This window comes from Xylaria bambusicola, assembly GCF_022495145.1.
Source record: "Xylaria bambusicola strain CBS 139988 unplaced genomic scaffold F5B22scaffold_72, whole genome shotgun sequence".
NCBI lineage: Eukaryota > Fungi > Ascomycota > Sordariomycetes > Xylariales > Xylariaceae > Xylaria > Xylaria bambusicola.
In genome coordinates, this window is record NW_025953625.1 from 118,434 (window position 1) to 137,869 (window position 19,436).

At 48.9% G+C, this 19,436-nt stretch overlaps 8 protein-coding genes across 8 annotated transcripts; 3 read left to right on the forward strand and 5 right to left on the reverse strand.

Moving 5' to 3' along the window:
- Window positions 1–1,508: 1,508 nt before the first annotated feature.
- On the reverse strand, window positions 1,509–1,948 carry F5B22DRAFT_522143 (uncharacterized protein). Its single transcript, XM_047972632.1, has one exon. It carries the CDS (start codon window positions 1,845–1,847, stop codon window positions 1,581–1,583), a length of 267 nt encoding a protein of 88 aa, XP_047825740.1. The 5' UTR covers window positions 1,848–1,948; the 3' UTR covers window positions 1,509–1,580.
- Window positions 1,948–2,951, reverse strand: F5B22DRAFT_522139 (uncharacterized protein). Its single transcript, XM_047972631.1, has one exon. It carries the CDS (start codon window positions 2,679–2,681, stop codon window positions 2,049–2,051), a length of 633 nt encoding a protein of 210 aa, XP_047825741.1. The 5' UTR covers window positions 2,682–2,951; the 3' UTR covers window positions 1,948–2,048.
- A 1,326-nt stretch (window positions 2,952–4,277) lies between these two features.
- Window positions 4,278–6,099, reverse strand: F5B22DRAFT_522215 (aminotransferase family protein-like protein). The gene is made up of 3 exons (XM_047972633.1): window positions 5,963–6,099; window positions 5,185–5,866; window positions 4,278–5,065 (listed from the first exon to the last, which is right to left on the reverse strand). Exons 2-3 carry the CDS (start codon window positions 5,850–5,852, stop codon window positions 4,393–4,395), a joined length of 1,341 nt encoding a protein of 446 aa, XP_047825742.1. The 5' UTR covers window positions 5,853–5,866; window positions 5,963–6,099; the 3' UTR covers window positions 4,278–4,392.
- Window positions 6,100–9,363: 3,264 nt separating this feature from the next.
- F5B22DRAFT_522359 (uncharacterized protein) lies at window positions 9,364–12,330 on the forward strand. The gene is made up of 2 exons (XM_047972636.1): window positions 9,364–10,641; window positions 10,698–12,330. The coding sequence occupies exons 1-2, from the start codon at window positions 9,488–9,490 to the stop codon at window positions 11,878–11,880; spliced, it is 2,337 nt and encodes a 778-aa protein (XP_047825743.1). The 5' UTR covers window positions 9,364–9,487; the 3' UTR covers window positions 11,881–12,330.
- A 732-nt stretch (window positions 12,331–13,062) lies between these two features.
- F5B22DRAFT_522376 (uncharacterized protein) lies at window positions 13,063–14,807 on the reverse strand. The gene has a single exon (XM_047972637.1). It carries the CDS (start codon window positions 14,288–14,290, stop codon window positions 13,157–13,159), a length of 1,134 nt encoding a protein of 377 aa, XP_047825744.1. The 5' UTR covers window positions 14,291–14,807; the 3' UTR covers window positions 13,063–13,156.
- On the forward strand, window positions 14,544–16,378 carry F5B22DRAFT_522339 (homoserine dehydrogenase-domain-containing protein). The gene is made up of 2 exons (XM_047972634.1): window positions 14,544–14,833; window positions 14,899–16,378. The coding sequence occupies exons 1-2, from the start codon at window positions 14,797–14,799 to the stop codon at window positions 15,957–15,959; spliced, it is 1,098 nt and encodes a 365-aa protein (XP_047825745.1). The 5' UTR covers window positions 14,544–14,796; the 3' UTR covers window positions 15,960–16,378.
- On the reverse strand, window positions 16,012–16,819 carry F5B22DRAFT_522385 (uncharacterized protein). Its single transcript, XM_047972639.1, has 2 exons — window positions 16,384–16,819; window positions 16,012–16,318 (listed from the first exon to the last, which is right to left on the reverse strand). The coding sequence occupies exons 1-2, from the start codon at window positions 16,462–16,464 to the stop codon at window positions 16,064–16,066; spliced, it is 336 nt and encodes a 111-aa protein (XP_047825746.1). The 5' UTR covers window positions 16,465–16,819; the 3' UTR covers window positions 16,012–16,063.
- A 903-nt stretch (window positions 16,820–17,722) lies between these two features.
- On the forward strand, window positions 17,723–19,114 carry F5B22DRAFT_639881 (uncharacterized protein; the record flags this gene model as incomplete). The annotated part of the gene is made up of 2 exons (XM_047977780.1): window positions 17,723–18,756; window positions 18,901–19,114. 2 exons carry the CDS (start codon window positions 17,723–17,725, stop codon window positions 19,112–19,114), a joined length of 1,248 nt encoding a protein of 415 aa, XP_047825747.1.
- Between the last annotated feature and the right edge of the window lie 322 nt (window positions 19,115–19,436).

The following is a 19,436-nucleotide window of genomic DNA, read 5'->3' on the forward strand; positions in this document are numbered from 1 at the left end:
TATTTTTAAATAATAATAAATAAAAAATTTAATATTAATTATATTTCTTTAATAAATTTACTTATATAATTATAAAATACCTTTATTAACGCATCTTCCACTTGACCTGGCCACCCAATTGACCTAGCCACCCCCCCAGCCCATACAAGAAACGTCGGTGCATTAATCACGTGATAATTTAATAACTTTACGAATAATAGTTGTATAAAATAATAAGATATACCATTAGATTCGTAATAAAAGGGCTATTCAACGGTACCCCCCATTGATTTTTACGATTTATATTCGCGGAGTTATTAAGCAATACGCTAAAGTAAGCGCTAAAATAATCCCTGCTTAGCGCTACTTTAGCGTATTGCTTAATATCTCGCTTAATAAATTTTATAAAAAATAGTAAAAAATACCTCTAAATTCCCCTTTAACTAACGGATTTAACGGTACTAATTATTAACTCGTACGGTTAATATTCGTAAAGTTATTAAAGATTGAAATAATGAGGTTTTATATAGGTTATTGGGGTGGCCAGGTCAATTGGGTGGCCAGGTTAAGTGGGAGATGCGTTATAATATAAATTATTAATAATTATAAGTATTATAATATTTAAAATAAAATACCTTATCTTTATAAAGGTATTATTGATATCCTATAATATATTTATAAGCTATAGTACATTGCTAGGATTTAGCCTATAGTATGAATTATATGCTATTTGTATAGTGTGGCTACTTTAGTTCAAATGGAGTGGATGTGCGGCCAACCTAGGTGGCCTGCCGTAAGGCAGGCAGGCAACTACGGCAGTTTAGTTGAGGCGGCCTCCTCCTCCTCGAAATGCTGGCACCATCATTTATCTAATATACATGTCTTACATACATACAGTAGGTAGCATCCACCTAGGCACATGTAGTAGTATATAAATATCTAATACATAGTAGTGTACGTGTACCTGTGTTCATCACTGCAACGATGAAGTGTGCGTGCGGGGTACAGAATAGACTGTCGGAAAAAGCTGCCATGCACATGTACCACCTCCCTATCAGTGGTTGGTTGTAAGGGATAAGACACTCCGCATTCGCCAGAACAATCACGTATCAGAGGTAGGTATTGAACTGATGTTTGTACTCCGTTCCTGGGTATAACGGCATCTTCCAACTCACAGCACCAAGTAACCTACCAAGGACCTGGCTGATGGCGGGTGGAGGGGGCTGTGTCTGAAGAAGTCAGTACCTACCCCAAAGCAAAGACGGCTGAAACCGACGGGGAGTGCTTGTTCAAATGGATGACTCATTTCTTGTCATCGCGTATCCCGTCACATCAAGGTCTTGAACTGTGGCTTTGTTGTGCAGGTTGGCGCTGCTATGTTCCTACATGCATGCTTACGTTGGTGGGGGTGGAAAGACACGGGTTTAGGTTGAAGTTGAAGTTCAGGTTAGACTAGAGCTGGAGATTGAGGTAGTCAGGCCCCTACCGGTACCATAGAATGCTGGCAAAGTAGAAGAGGAGACTTGAGAGGCAGTAACAGGTGGAGTAAGACGGAAATGCGGTGCTATCGGACGATCCCGGTTTACACAGAAGACCCTTACTTACACACAGATATCGTGACATGTCCTTGGCAATCTGGCATGTGTCTGGGATGCGCCGCTTCGTTGGGCGTGAAACGAAGAAGGAGGCGCAGAAATTAAAGAATCATGATGGTATTCGGGTATCTCAAATGTTTGAGGGTTCTCGTATTGATACACAACAGTTGTTGAATGGTTCCAGCATAGCAACCGTAAAAAGCGATTAAGCGAGCCCCCCCCGCCTGATCCCAAGCCGTACCGAACGCCAAGCAAGGTTACCCAGCAGAACATCCTAATATCAACTGTTTTTGGTTTGAACAAAGATATAGGTAAACGCCGTGTGAATAAATACAATATCGCGAATGCGGCGCAAAAGCAGAGGAGACTGTGTCACTCCAGTTACTGTAGTAGCAAACAAGAATTATCGCTGTAGCAAGATAACATTAAAAAGTGCATCATGTTCCTCATCGTGTCTCATAAACCAATGAAGCGTCAGTCCCACACTTCTGGCTCTCCGTTGTATTGGGCATCGTGACCCCACACAGGATCACGTTGTGGTGGTGGCCCGCCACCACCACCCACTTGGATAAAGCCTGCCTCAAAACCAGGTCGTGGCGGTGGCCCTGCCATTGCTGGTGGAGGTGGAGGAGGACGATGTCCATACATACCCATTGGCGGAGCTTGGGGGAAGTGGCCAAATTGCGGAGGGGGTTCTTGATAATGCATATGAGGAGATGCTGGGTTTGCATGGGCCGGAGGGGGCATTGCTGACGGGCCTGGTGAGAAGTGTCGATGCCTCCTGGAGGAGGATGAGGATCCGGAGCTGGAGCTGTAGCTGGATTGTGAGTCCGAATCCCGATGATGATGATGGCGGTGGCTACTATGCTTTTTGGACTTGTATCCCGCGAATGGGCCTCGTAGGAAGTGTGCGGCAACACGTACACGGCGGTCGTCCCGCCTATCGTCCTTCCGCGTCACTGCGCCGCGGACGCCGTCGTAGCCCCACCATGGAGCCCAGTCCGGATCGTCTGTATAAACAAATGATTCCGACTCAGTTGTGGACCAAACTGATCTCGTCGAACCATTGGACAACGCGTCTGAGGGGTACCGGCGGGGATCCATCATAGGAGGTATTTATTATTTGGTGGGCGGAAGATGAAGGCAAGTATGTAGTGCTTAGTATCACAACGCGGGCGTCTAGACAACCCCGGCAATCACCAGCAATCAACAGATTGCTGATATCCAAGATCGGCAATCTTGTGATACTACCAGACTCGGCTCACACACGAGGTGAGGCGTGGGGTTTCCTGGGGAGACGTCCTAGAATGAGGATGTAGCAAACCAGGCGACGCTGATCACACGATCACCAAAGCAGGAACCAGGGCAACGTTGAAGGGAAAGGGGCTGTTTGAGTAGAGGTATGAGAGGCAATTGGGGCGAGGGACGAGCTAAAGCTGACTTATATGTGAAAGAACTAAGCAACAAAGTGCAGAAACAATGCTCAAAGCGTGCCGTGCGCTTGATGCGGAAAACCACGTACTCAGTTGAATAATCTGAGACCTCCGTCACTGATCCAACACATCCATCCCCCCTGTAGCTCAGTCATCGCGTTAATGCGGGCGTGGCTGCTCACATCCAAGCATGCAGCCATCAATCAGATGGACAGCCAAGAAGCCTACAGTACGCTTGGGTGCGGTGCTTGTAAATATCATATCACTCGGAAAGATTGCAAGGTCTCAGGTCTCGTCTACGGGTACGCCCAACTGACCCTAACCAGATAGTCTTCTGCAAGAGACAGGTCTTCCTGCATCTGGCTGTGCGTTTTGGAGAAGCAAATGGAGGTCAGCTACTGGACGGCGCAGCTCGAGCGAACAGCCTCAGTGGAGGACCGTCTTCCGGCTCGGTAAGCTAGCAACGGTTGGCTGCTGCTGACCCCGTTTCCTCCCATGCGTTCTGCAGCGACAACGGTCATGACTGGCCAGTCAATCCCCGCGCCATCCACCTCGACTTTGAGCCTTTCGCCCCGTTTGTTCCTCACCTTGCGCAATGCTTCTGGGTCGGGCGGATGAGGCGCCCTAAGGCAGCCATATGCACTGCATCGTCTGGCACAGGAGACAGACCCTTCCAAACCGGCTTCGAGTAGGCACACCATAACACCCCACGCTAAGGCTGACTTTTTTGATGCCTACTTTTCTTGAGCCGCATTCCGAGCGAGGTGAGACATGGACTCGACCGCGCACGAGCATGAGCCCGAGCAAGGTATCAAAGCTGTCTCTTCTCGGGTTGGGCATGCTTACCTACCTACCTACCGTCACATCTCGAGTGCCGGTTCGCGTGAACTTGGGCAGTCATCGGAGAAAGCTGAATACGTATACAATGATAGTATTACTCACCACTGGATAAGATCTCCAACTTGAATCGTCAACAGGAGCAGTAACACAGACAGGTACATGTGCAGCTGTCGATCGTTGTATTCGCCTAAATTGCATTGCTGAGAAGCACAAGACGATTCTCGGCTTTATTGAGTAATAAGAATACTTTTGATGATCGTCATGCATATTCGTATTGGCGGTGAAGGAGGTTGTCAAATAGCAGCCTCGTCTCATAAAGAAGGGTGAAAATACATAGAAAAGTGAAAACTCAAGTCCATCGTTCCTCTCTCCCACTTCCTCTTTCCCTTCCAATCATCACCAGGGTCGTATGCCAATTCCCCGAGCTGACTGGCTTGGGGTAACTAACCCTCGGTTCTTGATCATCCCGATCTCAGCAATCAAGAAGCGCGGGGTGCGAAACATGCATTTATGAGTCTTTCCCATTGGCCTTCACAGACACCCGGTTACCGGTAATCTACTCGTGAGTCGGGCAGAATACTTGTGCCTGACTTCCAATCACCTCGTTCGGCCCTAGCAGAGAGTTCAAGCAGTACCCCCGCAGCCCACGCGAAGTCACTGCGGTCGAGGTAGACTTGGCCCGAGAGCCGTACCCAAAAGCCGTCGTTATAATATCTGACCGCTAGATACGTGTCGAATTCGTTCACGCTCCTCTCTGTTATCCAATAGGCTACGTCTTGGGCGTCACCAGGGAGAATTCCTCTGACCGCCGGAGCACCGCCGACGGACCTGTCTTTAACAACGCTGAGGGGAAGTTTTACGTTCGTGAAGCAACACTCTTGCTGAGTGCCAGTCTTACTCTTGAGGACTTCTGTACTCATGAGCATGGCCATCAGCTCCCCGCCTTGCTTCGCGAGCCCTATGCAGTAGGTACGTATCTGTTCCTCGCCACCACATACCTCATTCCTGAACTTCAAGGCCTCTAATACACACAAATAGGGCGACGTGTCTATGGTAGAAACGTGTTCAAAGAGATCACCAAAATATTTCGTGGACGGAATAGATTTCCTATCGGCTTGAGATAGATAGCGACCATCCGTGGGGTATGTTGTTTTAATCAAGTGTTGATTACGTTTAGGAACGTATAAGACTGCACACCCACGAGGAACCATGAGCCACCTAAATACGACTCAGCTGCAGCGTAAGCTCCAAGCCAAACACCAAACTCAGAAAGAGAGAGGGAAAAGAAAAAAGAATTGAAAAAAAGAACAGAGACGTCAGAAGGGGGTCACGCTCACTTATAACAGTTACTAATGACAAAATCAGGCCCGACGTCAGCGAGATGGGCCAACCCGATATTGCCTATGCCGTGAGCAGCATCGATGCAAGTTAAAATGCCATGTTGCTTGTATAATTGGACGAGCGACTCCCAGGGAAATCGCACACCAGGAAATGTTAGGACTGTATCAAACAAAGCCAACACAACTCGTCTCCCCTGCTGCTGTATCGCGGCAAGTGCAACTTTTACTTTATTGAGAATCTCATCGTCCTCGATAGGGTAGAGCACGTCAATACAATAGCCACGAACGGGAGTCGTCTCCTCGAGCGAGAGAACTGTCTTAAGACATCCACCGTATATGGTGCTGAAATAGAGAATCACGTCGCCTTCTACATACGTCAGATTTCTCAGAACCGTGTTGATGCCGGTGAGAGCATTTGGCACAAAGACCACCTCTTCGGCATCAGCCCCTAGCAGTGGTGCAATGGCCTGTCGTGCTTGAAGCAGGAGCTTAGGATACGTAAATCTGATGAAGGTATCAGGGCGAGCCTCGGTTTCGCCCTGTAGCCTCCGCTGATACTCGCGTACGGCATTAGGGAATGTTCCAAAGGAACCGTGATTCAGAGGCACATAGGAATCTGCGAAGCCGAAGTGGGCCTCGCGCATTGGCTTGCCAAATGGTACCATTGTTGCCGTAGTTGCTGCCAGCCGGGTAATTAGTTAGGTGGTGCCATTTTGACATTCCTGGGTAAGCAACAGGCGTGCTGAGCCTTTTGAATGCACTGGGCTAAAAATACCTTGGGATAAGCAACTATTGAAGCTTGGCTGGGTAAGCCGCTGACTATAGCCGCGATACCTTCTAGTGACGGGTAGATAGCGCCAGCTCGTTAGGATGGCAACGTTAGAAACCGGCTGATGAGAAGCTTTGAAGAGAAGGGAGAGATGCCCGCTGTCACGACTTCATATTGGGGTAAATAAGACGGACGTGATAGGTGATAGTAATGGCGTCATATGAAGAAAGCAGACTGCACTACAATACCTGGTGTCTAACCTAGGTCCTTACTTGCATCCTAACAGACATAGGTATGCTCTTAGAAGTTGCTGACTATTATGTAGGTACTAGTGTTGATTACATTACATTGAACAACCTGCGGGACAGGCAGAGTATCGGTCTCTACATGGAGCTGACTGTACTGACGGTAGGGAACAGACGAATCGCTACTGCACTACCTAGTCCAGTTATATCGTTGTTCATTGTTCGTGCGTATATGTTGGTTATGTATATATAGTAGGTAGATATATATATATATATATATATTCATGCTGTGCACTGTCTCACTCCTCGTTTCATGAAAAGCTGAATTGCCTTGGAATTACGTAGGGTAGGGACCTGGTTTTCTAAGAGGCCATCTATAGCCGAAGCATTAGTTGTTTAACTAATAATAGTAGATGTTATCTTGCGGTGATGCCGATTGATTGGCATTTCAAGTAGGCGACTCTCGTTTGAGAAGGAGTAATCGGGTAGCGCGGCAGTGTCATCGATGCCGTAGTTCACGTTGCCGTTAAGCCCCTCATCAGGATTGAAATCGTGAAATGTCTCGGCCCACAACACAGAATTGCGGGATCCCCACTCCGGCAACTAGAGAATATTATATCGAGGTTCTATCCTCGAAATAACTACTAATAAGTGTGAGCATTAATGCCGCCTGGATAGCCAGTTATTCGAGGCGGTTTGGCCCTAAATCACTCACCTTACACTGACAGTCTTACAGACCGCTGTTACATCACTATTAGTCAAGTCATAGGTACGTACTTAAGACGCTTGGCCATGACAGGTACCGTGCAATATCGACCCGCTGGTAACAAGACAGTGATCGAAAGGTAAAGTAAAGTGCTTACTCTACTATATTGTACCGGTAGATTAGACAGGGACCACTCTGCGATAGGGCTGGCCGGAAAAACTTCGAATTTTAACCGGCCGGAGCCATTGTCAAAACTGGTGAACTCAACTACCTACGCTCTCCTATAGAATTATGGAGCTATTACAAGTTGTATATCGATCACTACTTACCATAAAGGCAGTTATATCAATGGACATACTGGTAGTGTACTAGCCAAGGCAAGAGAAGAGGTAGTAGGTATGCGTCCACCAGGTGCCGCCGGTATTCGCTGTTCTGAGATTGTGCAACAAAGTTAAGATGTCCCTAGCCCTGGACGACAGCATCGAAGTACCGGGCTTGCAACAAGGGGGCCCCGGTACCAACTTACAAATTTGCCGACTCGGTACACGCTACGGTAATGATAAACTGGCAGTGTATCATGACCAAATACACTTTCGAGATCTGAAGGGCTGAACAAGGGGTCAAAGCCAGGTTCCGATCTGGCCATGAACGAGTAAAGTCAGAATCGACTGTAGAGGGCACAGGATGTAGCCGGGGGTCCCGCAATGAGGAAAACGTTCTTCCTCTTTTTTTTTTGTTTTGGCTTGGCTTGGCTTGAACTCGAGAAAATCCTGATTCTCCGTGCTTCGTCTCGATCACCCTGACCCACCTGCACTGGGACGCTATGGAGTGCATTGCGTTCAGTTTGGGTGCAAGGTACTGCAGAGAGCAACTCAGCAGTATTCACGGTACAACTTACACTACCTGCACGCACCTATCCTCTCTGCTCTTAGCATCGTCGAGTAGGGCCGGCAGCCGAGCCGCGAGACTAGCTTTTACCCATATACTCCCATACTGAAGTACCATACGAGGACAAGAAGTGGCCACCAAAAGAACCCGACGTGAGAGACATAGCGACGCAATGAGATTATATAGTAGGTGATGTTTTGCAAACTTGTCGGCCGTTTCATACAAAGATCGAATATCTCCTGTGAATGCTGGTACGTCCTAGAGGCAGATGAGGCTCGGTCAAGGGAGCTTGAACGCTTACAATATCTATATCCGATACGACAATGAGACAGACGACGTTGGCTTGGAAATCATGACAAGCAGGTAGCAGGTGGCTGAAGTTGAAGCTTATGTAGCAATATTGACATGAATAATGACTGACAATACCTGCGATGGTTTCTAGTATGGATGGTCTGGCATTTCTAAGTAGGTACCTATACAGTCTAGTGTCTATGCCGCACACGGCTACTGTACTGTGCTTTTTAGCACTGACATGCACCTAACTATATTGGTAGGTGGTAGCAGTATTGATCGATAGCACATGTCTAAGCCACTGTAGGCAGGTAGGTATGTCCCCGTGGCAGCATCAACCTTGGTGCGTGCTACGGGAACAGTGCACAACAGTCGAAGACATCCAATACCTAAGTATGCACTATTTACCCCCTACACTCTACTCCTACCTACTGCAATGCGTGATAGATGCCACTTGCTAACATTGAGACTAAGTACCTACAGTAAGTTCATTATAGGCACAGTATAAGTAGGGGTTGGCTCTCACAGTAGAGGTACTTATCTGCCGGCGCGGGATATCGGAGAAGTGGGGCCAAAGATAGATACGGGCCAATACGAGGCCTAGGTACCCCAGTTCGAACCCTTTAGGGCACATCCTGGCAGCAGCACGTACATACAGGTACTACCCTAGTACTACCCTAGTACTGCCCTAGTACTGCCCTAGGTACCTGCTTCCATCCATGGATGTCTGGGGCGGTTCAACTGCACTTCTCATTAGCTGGCCAGAGCTGGCTTTCCCCCTAGCTCTGCCCCTAGCGCGCCTTTGGGTCTGCATGGGTGCCAAGTTCCGAAACTCGCTAGAGTCAAACAGGACTGGCCCGAACGACAACCACAGTGTACCTAGGTAGCCCTCCCAGACCCCCTAACCAGAGTCGCCCTGACCATCCGCCATTCATTCGTCCAGCCACACTCCCTTTGCCCTCCCTGCTGGACTACCGTGTCAGATCCTGACTTACCTTATTGCCAACTACATCTACAACACCCGAACACTACGCGAGCGGCATCGACGTTGACGCCTACATCGAGGACGAAGTCAATCATCAACCAATATACGCAGACCGCCATAGCCTACCTATCCATACTGGCACAACAGCCGTCCGTCAACCCGCGATAGACACCTGAGACCTGCAGGGGGATTGAGGGACCACAGCCCGTCGATTAGGGACGACGTCGAACAACCCGACCATCAGACAACCGCGAGCCAATTGATAATACGCTTTCTTCTTTCGATGCTGCTGGCAAACTAGAGACTCCGCCTGCCTATCGAGCCATTAATGCTGTGAAGCGTCAACGCTTATCCGAGTGACCCGGTCGCCCAGCTTATCCACTAATTTTGTTGTCTTTGGATTTTTCACGGCAGTAATGGGTGACCCAGCGGACAACAAGTCGTCCGAGTCGGATCGCCCCGTCTCACGCGCAGCGTCCACTAGACTGTCGCATGTATTGCGTGACGGCGACGATGATGACTACGACTTGCAGGCCTTGGCAGTTTCTGACGGCTTCCGACCTGTTCAAAACGCACAAAACCATGCGTCCCACGTCGCATATCCATCGTTTTCATCTCGAGACCAGCCAGCCGCACGCACCATGACTTCTCGTCCCTCGAGTATGGCAAAATCGGCCCCTGGCCAAGATTTCTCCGATTCATATAGCGCGGATAACAGGCTGGAACGGGCACCTGCGAGGTCATCGACCGTATCTACCGAGTCTCCCATAATGTCTACTGAGACACCTTACGAAGGACCTCGGGGCCCTTCACACCCTTATCAGATGTATCCACAAGATGTTCGATTAGCTAGGACCGCCAGTTTAGCAACTTCTTCAACAGCGCCCCTCTCAGAGCGATCCTACAACGGACCTCGAGGCCCGACCCACCCTTATGGCATATATCCACAGAATGTAGGTACGGCAGAGGATGGACCAAGTGACCGGGCGCCACAAAGTGAGATAAACGTGGGTTTCCCTGGCACGGCAGATAATTATCAACGAAGGCTTGGCCCGGATGGAGAAGAAGTGGCGGATATGATTGGGCCCGATGGTCATACAGAACAACTGCCGCCTTACACGAGGTATCCTGTGGAGGGTTACGCTCAGAAGCCTGCGAGGATAAGCAGCCCTCAACCGGCGTCAGCGTCATCACCTTCCCCGACGCAGACTGAGCGGCAGCTTGCGCAGAACCTCGTCATCCCTGGTGCCGGTGGCATTGGCTTAGCGACCCGAAACCCAGAATTTTCATCTACAGAAGACCTACATCAACTCCGTTCCCCTGAGTCTCGTCATTCCGTAAGGAGTATCGTCTCCGAGGCTAGCCATCACTCAATCAACACTGCTGCCCTCGCCGTCACAAATGAAAAGGAAAAGAATTGGAAATTCGCTGCGAGACGAAAGGTTTGGGGCGTTGTTCCATGCTGGGCTCTATTACTTGGGGCAACTGTACTAGTTCTGCTAGGTGTTATTCTAGGAACGGTCATTGGCACCGTATTCGGGCGTCAGCTAAGCAAGTCAGATAAGGACAGGTGAGACTTTTGACTCCTCGGCTCGCCCCCTCCGAATCGATACTAATACTTTATAGACAATCATACGGAGCGGGGAAACCTCCTGGTTTTGTACCCCTAACATCTGTGCCACTAGGTTTACCGGATCTCCCCGAAGGACCGTATGCTCTACCACTTCTGAGTCCTCGCTACTCAAACACATGCTTCCAAGACACAAGCCAAGGCCGTGCGTGGAATTGCGATGCTGTTATGTCTCAGCTAGTTATATCTATTCGCCGGAAGCTTAGTTCGACTGATGTCACTGCATACGCACTAGACCTAACTTACAATCACTCGTATACGATAGACTCCAACATTTACTCCTATGGGGTCCAACCGCCGTCGTTGACAGATCAGCAGCTTGAATTAGTAAACGACACCTTCGAACCTTCACGTGGTCCTGCCTGGGCTCTCGCACTTCCCTATGAGAAGACCGTCCTCTTGCCGGAGCAATTTTTGACCTATTCGTCTTCTGAAGGAGAGGAAAAACAAAGACGCACAGCGTTTGGATTTGACTTCAAGCGAAAAGGCCTAGCACACAGTGGTGAAAAGCCGTGGATTTGCACATGGCCAAGTACCATTCTTGAAATTCTCATCTATCCCAACCAAACTAATACCTATACATTCCCTATGCCCTCTAGTAGCACTGGGAGCCAATCGAGTAGTCCAATGCCTACCCAGTCTTCAGAGGACCAAAAAATACGAAAACGCGGAAGCGCTGAGAAGCTTACGATGGATTACGATGATACGCGATCAGACGATGATTATTGGCGTACTCACCTAGGAGAGCATTCGAGCAGCGGGTCAACAATGTCTACAACGTCGTCAACTTCGTCGGCCTCGTCAACATCTTCTACAACAAGCAGCACATCATCAACAGAAACGAATTATTTCAGCTCGCCTCCTATGATACCGCCGCCATTTCCACCTTATCCAAAGATTGTCAAGGTGGAAGAACGTCGCGATCCTGAAATAGATGCGCTCACACCAACATGCCGCCAGATAGTGGTTGGCGAACAGGGAGAACCAGCTGTTCCTGCAGTTGATGAAAATGGAGACCCTATCGTGATCGAGATCGCGGAAGTGACGTTAGAAACCGACGAAAAAGGAAGCAAATCATATTATAATCGTCGCTCTTTCGGTCCATACATGTGGGAACGTGGCGACGGGTCGAGTGGTAATGAATTAAGCGAATGTGGATGTTTGTGGTGGTTGACGTGAAATGCTGGGGTATGCATTACTCAATTCCACATGACCAGCCCAATATTATATATATCTTTTGATTTCAAATTCGACCACAACCCGGGAAGGTCTGTACATAGCGCGGGAACACACGAAGGCACAGGCATCAAATGGCGTAGGGGAATCTTGTTTTTGGAGTGGCCGCCTTGGCTATACTGATGTCTTTTCTTGGGTATTGCGAGGGTTCATTGAACTAGACAAAAACTGGCGTCATCTGGCTTTTTCACCTTGGAATAGGCAGTCTGAATTTTCGACTGCTTAGATATATACACCATACCATCCTCTGTAACTCCCCAATTATACCTAAGTACATAGTACGCCACTACTGGCACCCGTCCTTTACCGCTACCATTACTATTTATATATAATATATGGACACAGTCGAATATTGAAGCCTGGCAAATAGTAGGGAAGACGGCGTCGAAAGTTGTGTTCTAAATGTTTATCTGAGGGAGTATATCTGGCTTGGTTCAAACACATACATTATGAAGATGTGCCCGGTTCCTGTCCAACGAGCGTTATTGTGCATTGTTTATATATATATCTTGGTAGATGTTCCATTATCGACTGAGTATAGTTATAGACGTTCCATATGAGGTAGACTTGATAAGTAAGTAGATAGAAAGCAATACTTCCACGTCCGGGAGTTATGCTTCGTGATTCAAGGATGAATGTCCGATTAGTATTGAATGCGACATTATTGGTCGTTTTGTGGATTCATATAGACGGTTAGCTAACGTGAACTACCTAGATATTCTAATCATGATGCGAAATGTGTCGGACAATAAAGAGAGGTTGAGTGATGATTGGGTTAATAATATCCTAGTGTATGCGACGTTTGATACCTGGCAACATACTGTGATGGGGCCTGGGTACTCCTATGGTTTGTTTTGGCGTTGGTTGGTATTTTGATGTTTCCCATTCATGTATGTTGTAGTTTGTTCTGTGTCTGTGGCTAGCTTTACCGGGGACAATGGTAGGCTGCTGCTGATATATGGCTGTATTCCGGATTCCAGGGTATTGGGGTGAAAGGTATCTATAGAAGTTGCACTTTGTGCCAGGCTCATGGGGGATCTAGATGTATATACACTTGTGTTTCTAATACGGACTTGACATTACAGAGTTGCTTCTCTCAGGTGCCACCATGTCGTATTTATCATGGCCTTAACAAGTTGCATGCTCGATCTGTTCAGGTTGGATATAATGCGTAGAAATATATGTGAAGGTAGGCATATAATCCATTAAAGTCGGAGTATCAACCGTTGGTATCAGCGTCTTTCGATGCCCCCACTCCGTCATCCCCTTTCTCACCCCCTTTCCCACTCCCTATCATCTCACCAGCCAGCCCATCCAAGAAATTATCGGCAAGTTTCTCGGCGCGCCTCGCCCCGATCTTCTTCCTCCTCTCCTCGATCTCTCTCCGTCTCTTCTCCTTCTCCGCCTCGCGCTCGCGTCGGACGCGCTCCGTATTCGCCCTCTCGGCCGCCAGACTCGCCATCTCCGCCTTCCGCGCCTCCCCCTCCTGCGAGAACTGGTAGAACCCGGTGCCCTTTGTGCGGATCTCCGCGCGTCCGTCAAAGTGCGTGTCGGGCGGCGGCGTGGGCTCGCGGTCGCGCTTCGCTGCGAGAGACGCCATGGCGTCGAGCGTCGAGGCCTCTGGGTTGAACGCCGCGGTCTGGATTGCGTCCCCGAAGATTAAGTTCTGCGGCCGCGCCGTCGGCATCGCGGCCATGTCCTCCAGCTCGGCAGCACCTAGCGCTGAGCGTGCTGCGCGGCGGCGTATTTGGTCTACTTCTGCCCGTGTGCCTGTGCGCGTGCGTCCGAACTCGTCCTGGTATTCTACCAACTCTGTCCCTCGTGTTGCGCCTTCATCATCTGAGGATTCGTTGTCGCTGCCGGAGCTCGAGTAGCGCTCGTTACCATCGTCTTCCGGGTGTTTTTCTGCCCACTTTCTATCGAAGTCTACGAGGGGAGCGGCTTCGTTCTCCTTGGCGATGTAGTCGCCGCGCTTCATGGCCGCATACAAGCGCGCCTTCTCCTCCATCTTACGCCGGGCACGCGCGAAGTCTTTCTTCTCTTCCTCAGTGTTGTGCACGTGTTTGAGCTTAATCTTGCTATCATTCGACTTGGTTGTGCTGCTCTCGTCGTTTCGAGACAAGGACGGTCCCGGCTTCCGCTTTGCTTTGATAGATGAGAATATGTCATCTTTGGTTTTGGAGGGACGCGGACGCCCTGAAGACGACCCGACTGAGGATGCAGAAGACACGGCTGAGGGCGCCGACATCAACGAGTTGAGCTGTGATGCGAAGGCCAGAGAGCTTGAGAGCGGAATCTCTGTCTTTTGTTTCTTCGAAGGCCGTTGGCCATATAGGTTTGGATCTTGGGGCATTTTGAATCCGCAACTGCTTGCTAGGTCGAAACTACCCGGTAGTAATAATGAGCGCAGTCTGAAGGATCACCAGGGTTTGGAGGGAGTCGAATTTGGGCTGGTTATATAGCATCTAATCCGCGATGCGAAGACGTTCTGTACATACTACTATGTAAGTAGGTAGTAGTATGGATGGGACGTCGTCAGGCTTGGATTGAGGCGCTTTAGCGTGTTGCGTACCTCTCCCAAGCAGGGGTCAGGAGTTGGGACAGCCCTGTAAGTAGCTGTACGGCGCAGTAGTTCAGGTACTTGGCTAGCGCGACCTGGATGTCGAGACCAACCCTGTGGGCCCTGACTGCTCCCTGAGACATGGCAGGCCAGAACCCCGCGATCGGCCTGAGAGCACAAAGTTTACCCCACGCTGTGCTCTTCGTGATATTCCCGTGAGACGTTAGCTTTCAACTCGGGTTTTTTCTTTTTTCTTTTTTTCTTCTTCCCTTTTCTTTCGGCTGATTAAATTCATCACAATGTCTACGACTAACCAAGTTTTCATTGCCGTCATTGGTAAGCCATCGTAAGATTATGAGCGAGTACTAGAAACTGTGTAGCTGATGTACATCATGCAATAGGCGCTGGAGGGGTAGGCAAATGCTTCCTGTCCCAGCTTTCAGCTCTTGCAACAAGAAAACCAACGCCTAAGCTTAGTCTATGCTACATATCTTCAAGCAAGAAGGCTGTCTTCAACCCCGATTACTCAGTTCTCGGTATCGAAAATGTGCTCCAGGAGCTTTCTTCGTCTTCCAAGCCACCCATGGCACTGCCACAGATTGCAGACTACCTCGCTGCTGCACCGTCAAAAGCTGTATTAGTGGATAACACGAGTTCCCAAGATATTGCAGATGCCTACCCGCTCTTCCTGAGCCGCGGCATCAGCATCGTAACCCCCAACAAAAAGGCCTTTTCCGGCTCGTACAAGCTGTGGCAAGATATCTTCACTGCTGCGAGTACCTCTGGCGCCAAAGTTTACCACGAATCATCTGTTGGCGCTGGCCTCCCTGTTATTTCAACACTGAAAGATCTAGTGGATACCGGTGACGAAGTGACTAAAATCGAAGGTGTATTCAGCGGAACCATGTCTTTCTTGTTCAACTCGTTTGCTCCCGTCGAAGGGTCTGGTGGACAATGGTCTGCCGAGGTTAGAAAGGCAAAAGAGCTGGGATATACGGAGCCGGATCCTCGAGACGACCTCAACGGCTTAGATGTTGCTCGAAAGCTAACTATTCTGGCACGATTGGCGGGACTTGCAGTGGAATCACCTACATCATTCCCGGTGCAAAGCCTCATTCCAAAGGAGCTCGAGACTGTCTCAAGTGGTGATGAATTCTTGGAGAAATTGCCCGAGTTTGATTCCCAAATGGAAGAGACCAAATCCGCGGCCCAGAAGCAAGGGAAGGTGGTCAGGTTCGTCGGAAGCATCGACATGGCATCCAAGGCCGTCAAGGTTGGCCTAGAAATGTTTGACAAGTCCCATCCAATCGCAGCCCTCAAGGGAAGCGACAACATCATCAGCTTCTACACCAAGCGCTACGGAGGCAACCCGCTCATTATCCAGGGCGCTGGTGCAGGTGGTGACGTAACAGCGATGGGCGTGACCAGCGATTTGATAAAAGTGCTGTCGCAGATTGCGTAGGAATTAGATGTTGTCCACCAAATTCAAGATTCTCTTATGAACAGAGACCATTGTAGCAATGGCTATGGCATTCCCCATATAAATACAATATCGCAGCGCATTCTTCAATCATTCGTTAGTGGCCCATGAGCAACTCTTTTCTCGGGAGTCTTCGGCTCGGTCTCATGACTGATGGCACTACTGCGAGCCTTAATTGGAGTGGGTGGTGGTTGTTGTTGTACGTAGTCTTTAGGTAGGCGGGGAGATGGGTGAGGCGAGTCGGCAGGTCGCGAAGGGCGATATAATCTCCAAAGCCACAGGCAGAAATCAAAGATGATCAATCCAATGATGGGAACGACGAATGCCAGACTGACGAGCTTCTATAGAATTGAGGTTGGTTTAGTTAGGCACCCCAGGTTAGCTTGACATTTGCGGACTGGCTTACGAAGAAAAAGGCAATCCAGCGCACGATATTCCACAAATTCCGAAGGATGGCTTCACCAAGCGAGGTAAAGTCATGCGCCATGGCTGCCTGTGTATCTTTGTGGACACGGTAGAGAAACCACAGAATTCAAGTCCTCGTAGAGTTTATAGGAATGTAATGGCGATGGAAGGGAACCGTCAGGTGAAGGAAGCGAAGCAGGTTAGGACCGGAAGCTCGGTATCGACGGCCTAACGATGGCTAAGCGATGTTGTACCGTTTCGGTGAGTTGATTACGGACGTCGTGAGAGTTGGGACTGCAGATGCGGTGCAGTAGGGATAAGCATTGTCGCCTTGATAAGGGTAAGGTCGCAAGGTTATTCAAGTTTCCTTCAGAAGTGCCAACGCACTTACACCAATGAGTAACTCCGTCTCTACCTACCTACGTAGGTGTACCTACAGTACATTGTAGGTAAATTACATATTACCACGTTAGCAGCCTGAACCGATGGTGTGGATGGAAGTGTGGATTAACCCTGCCTCAGCTCACCCAGCAATCGCGTCATGATACGCTACTTTAGGTACTACTAGGCCTAAGTAGGTAGCAGCAGCTGGGGCAAGCAATGGGGTGGCTTTTGGGGCTTAGCGTAATCGAAACCGCCTGATCTAGGTACTGCTGTGTCTGCCTGTCTACTGTAACTTTCACTAGGTATTGTCATCATCCCGTCATGAAAGACAATGTTATACCTATAGAGGAGACTTAGTATCCATACAACACTACTATGTCCCTATGGGAACAGATTAGATTTAGGGGCTATAGCATTTGGAGAATCCGGCAGTCATCGTGAAGCTTTTCCGGAGCTATACTAGTCTCGCCTTACAAGTTAATCTGACTGTATACCGGTAGAGCCTGGAGTCGATCTCAGACTATGTATGTAGCTAAATCCTCGCGATCTTCTTGTACCTAACCGCTACCTTGCTTTGTAGGGAAATGCAGCGAAGGAACACATACGTATGAGGATTGTGCTGTGCTGTATAGCGGTATTTCGCAACTCACTAGGCAACAAAGCACAGGCGACCAGGGATATGATCAATGTTATCGAGCTTGGTTACGAACCGAAAGCGTTTTGCGAAGAATTGGATGATTGTGTTTAGGCAGCCTTATGCAGCTGTTAGTCAACAACAGCCAACGCCGCATTATGGTACCAACAGCTCCCAATCTATAAAAACAACGATTTTTTTCTCATAATTCCCGTTGTCTGCTGCTTAAACCATGCGATTTCTCATTCTTTTGGCCAGCTTTAGCTTCCTTCCTTCATCGAATGCTTTTCACCACGCTCTTCAAAGTATCCCCAACCTAGCCATGTCTTTCGAGCCCCAGCTACAGCAACATAGGCATTACATGAGCATCCGAGTCCATAATGAAGATGATATTCAGAAGCTATATCCTCTTATTCTAGACTACATCAGGGAACCCAACCTCGCATCAAGCGTAAAGGAATTCGTTTTTTGCTGTCACCTCCGCTGGGATGATTCCTACTTGATAGGAGCTGATCAATCGGAGGGCTTAGGGGGTGAAGAGAACGCCCGAGACATATCTCAAGAACATGGAATTTTGCAAGTCCTCACGGATCTAGGTCTTGAGGAGCCAGTAAGGTCCGAATGGGTCAGGGTCCTGACCTGGATGAAGCCAGAGCTCATTGCCGCCCGCGAGGAAACCCTGGGTGGCAATCCTTTTCATGAGAACGCGCGCTTCTATTCGTATCGCGACAGGCTCTTTGCCCACTACGCATCCGCACTACTCCTCATGCTCTGTCCCAATATCGAGAAAATTGAATACGAAGAGGGCAGCTGGATCGTTGACGATATGCTTCGTCGTAATAACTATGGCTTGCTTCCCAAACTGCACTTGGAGAAGCTTCGCGAGGTTATCCTTCTTCCTACCACCCATTTTACTCTAGGGGACCCCAGATATTACATATATCTCGATATTTTGCGAATGCTCCAATTGTTCCATCGACTTCCCGCTATAGAGAGTGTAACTACGGATGGAGTAGGACAAAATTATAATGGGGGTCCTCTGCGTCGTTTTCCACCCGCAACTTCAAATGTGAAGAGGATCCATGTTGGTCACTCTATGTACGGAGGAGATGTCATTTGGTCTCTCATCAGAGCACCGAAACTTTTGGAGGAGATTACCCTCACAACTGGTGGTCATCTTACTACAGATGGCGGGTTCTCGCCTGTATCTGCAAAGACAATTGGCCAGGCCTTGGCCATACACAAGGCATCATTGCGCAAAGTCGATATTGACTTGGACCGCTGTCTCTTTGAAACCGGATATGATGAGTGTGACGAGGAGGAAGAGGAAGAGGAACTAGAAACCGAAGACGAATGGTACGATAGAGACGAGGAGATCAGCACGGCGTGCTTGGCTGAAGACACATGGGAATACGGAGAAACAATAGGGCCATTGCATGACTTCGAATCACTAACACACCTGAGTATCGGCATCAAGCTTCTGCTAGGACCTAGTGACAGGTTGAACCGGTATCACGATGCCCCCTTTCGGCTCGCCGAGGCGCTACCGAAATCTCTGGAGTATCTGACAATCCGAGGATACACCAGAGGAAGTGTGGTACAGTATGACAGTCAAATTGACGAGCTCTTGCTCACAAGAGAGGTTCGCTTGCCTTTGCTGAAAGAACTGCACGGTATCAATGAGACGATTCCTAGTGCGGCACCAATTCAGTAGCCGGATTGAGGATGATGATTTGTGGTAAGAGCTTTCAGAGGAGTGAGAAGGAGAGACGAATTGATATGAGCATGTATAAGAACGGCTAATTGGGCCATATTGACGGGCTTGTTACAGAAATGTTAGCTATTATTCCACCACATCTTTGTCGAGACAGCTTGTCTTTGAACCAGATTGACGATATATCATAGTAAGGTTACCCTCATGGGTTGTGGGGTACCTAGTAGAGGTACCCAGTAGAGATACCCACAACCAGGCACAGCTTTAGTTGCTCACCCAAAATGATGTAACCTCATATGGAGCTCCTTCATTACGCCTGATC

Bases quoted from the DNA above. Each gene is read 5' to 3' on its own strand.
- F5B22DRAFT_522143 (XM_047972632.1), bottom strand. From the start codon at position 1,847: ATGTTCTGCTGGGTAACCTTGCTTGGCGTTCGGTACGGCTTGGGATCA.
- F5B22DRAFT_522139 (XM_047972631.1), bottom strand. From the start codon at position 2,681: ATGATGGATCCCCGCCGGTACCCCTCAGACGCGTTGTCCAATGGTTCG.
- F5B22DRAFT_522215 (XM_047972633.1), bottom strand. From the start codon at position 5,852: ATGGTACCATTTGGCAAGCCAATGCGCGAGGCCCACTTCGGCTTCGCA. The intron at 5,066-5,184 runs GTGAGCGTGACC...AGTCGTATTTAG, and splicing joins GTCATTAGTAACTGTTATAA to GTGGCTCATGGTTCCTCGTG.
- F5B22DRAFT_522359 (XM_047972636.1), top strand. From the start codon at position 9,488: ATGGGTGACCCAGCGGACAACAAGTCGTCCGAGTCGGATCGCCCCGTC. The intron at 10,642-10,697 runs GTGAGACTTTTG...AATACTTTATAG, and splicing joins AGCAAGTCAGATAAGGACAG to ACAATCATACGGAGCGGGGA.
- F5B22DRAFT_522376 (XM_047972637.1), bottom strand. From the start codon at position 14,290: ATGCCCCAAGATCCAAACCTATATGGCCAACGGCCTTCGAAGAAACAA.
- F5B22DRAFT_522339 (XM_047972634.1), top strand. From the start codon at position 14,797: ATGTCTACGACTAACCAAGTTTTCATTGCCGTCATTG. The intron at 14,834-14,898 runs GTAAGCCATCGT...ATCATGCAATAG, and splicing joins AGTTTTCATTGCCGTCATTG to GCGCTGGAGGGGTAGGCAAA.
- F5B22DRAFT_522385 (XM_047972639.1), bottom strand. From the start codon at position 16,464: ATGGCGCATGACTTTACCTCGCTTGGTGAAGCCATCCTTCGGAATTTG. The intron at 16,319-16,383 runs GTAAGCCAGTCC...TCAATTCTATAG, and splicing joins GCTGGATTGCCTTTTTCTTC to AAGCTCGTCAGTCTGGCATT.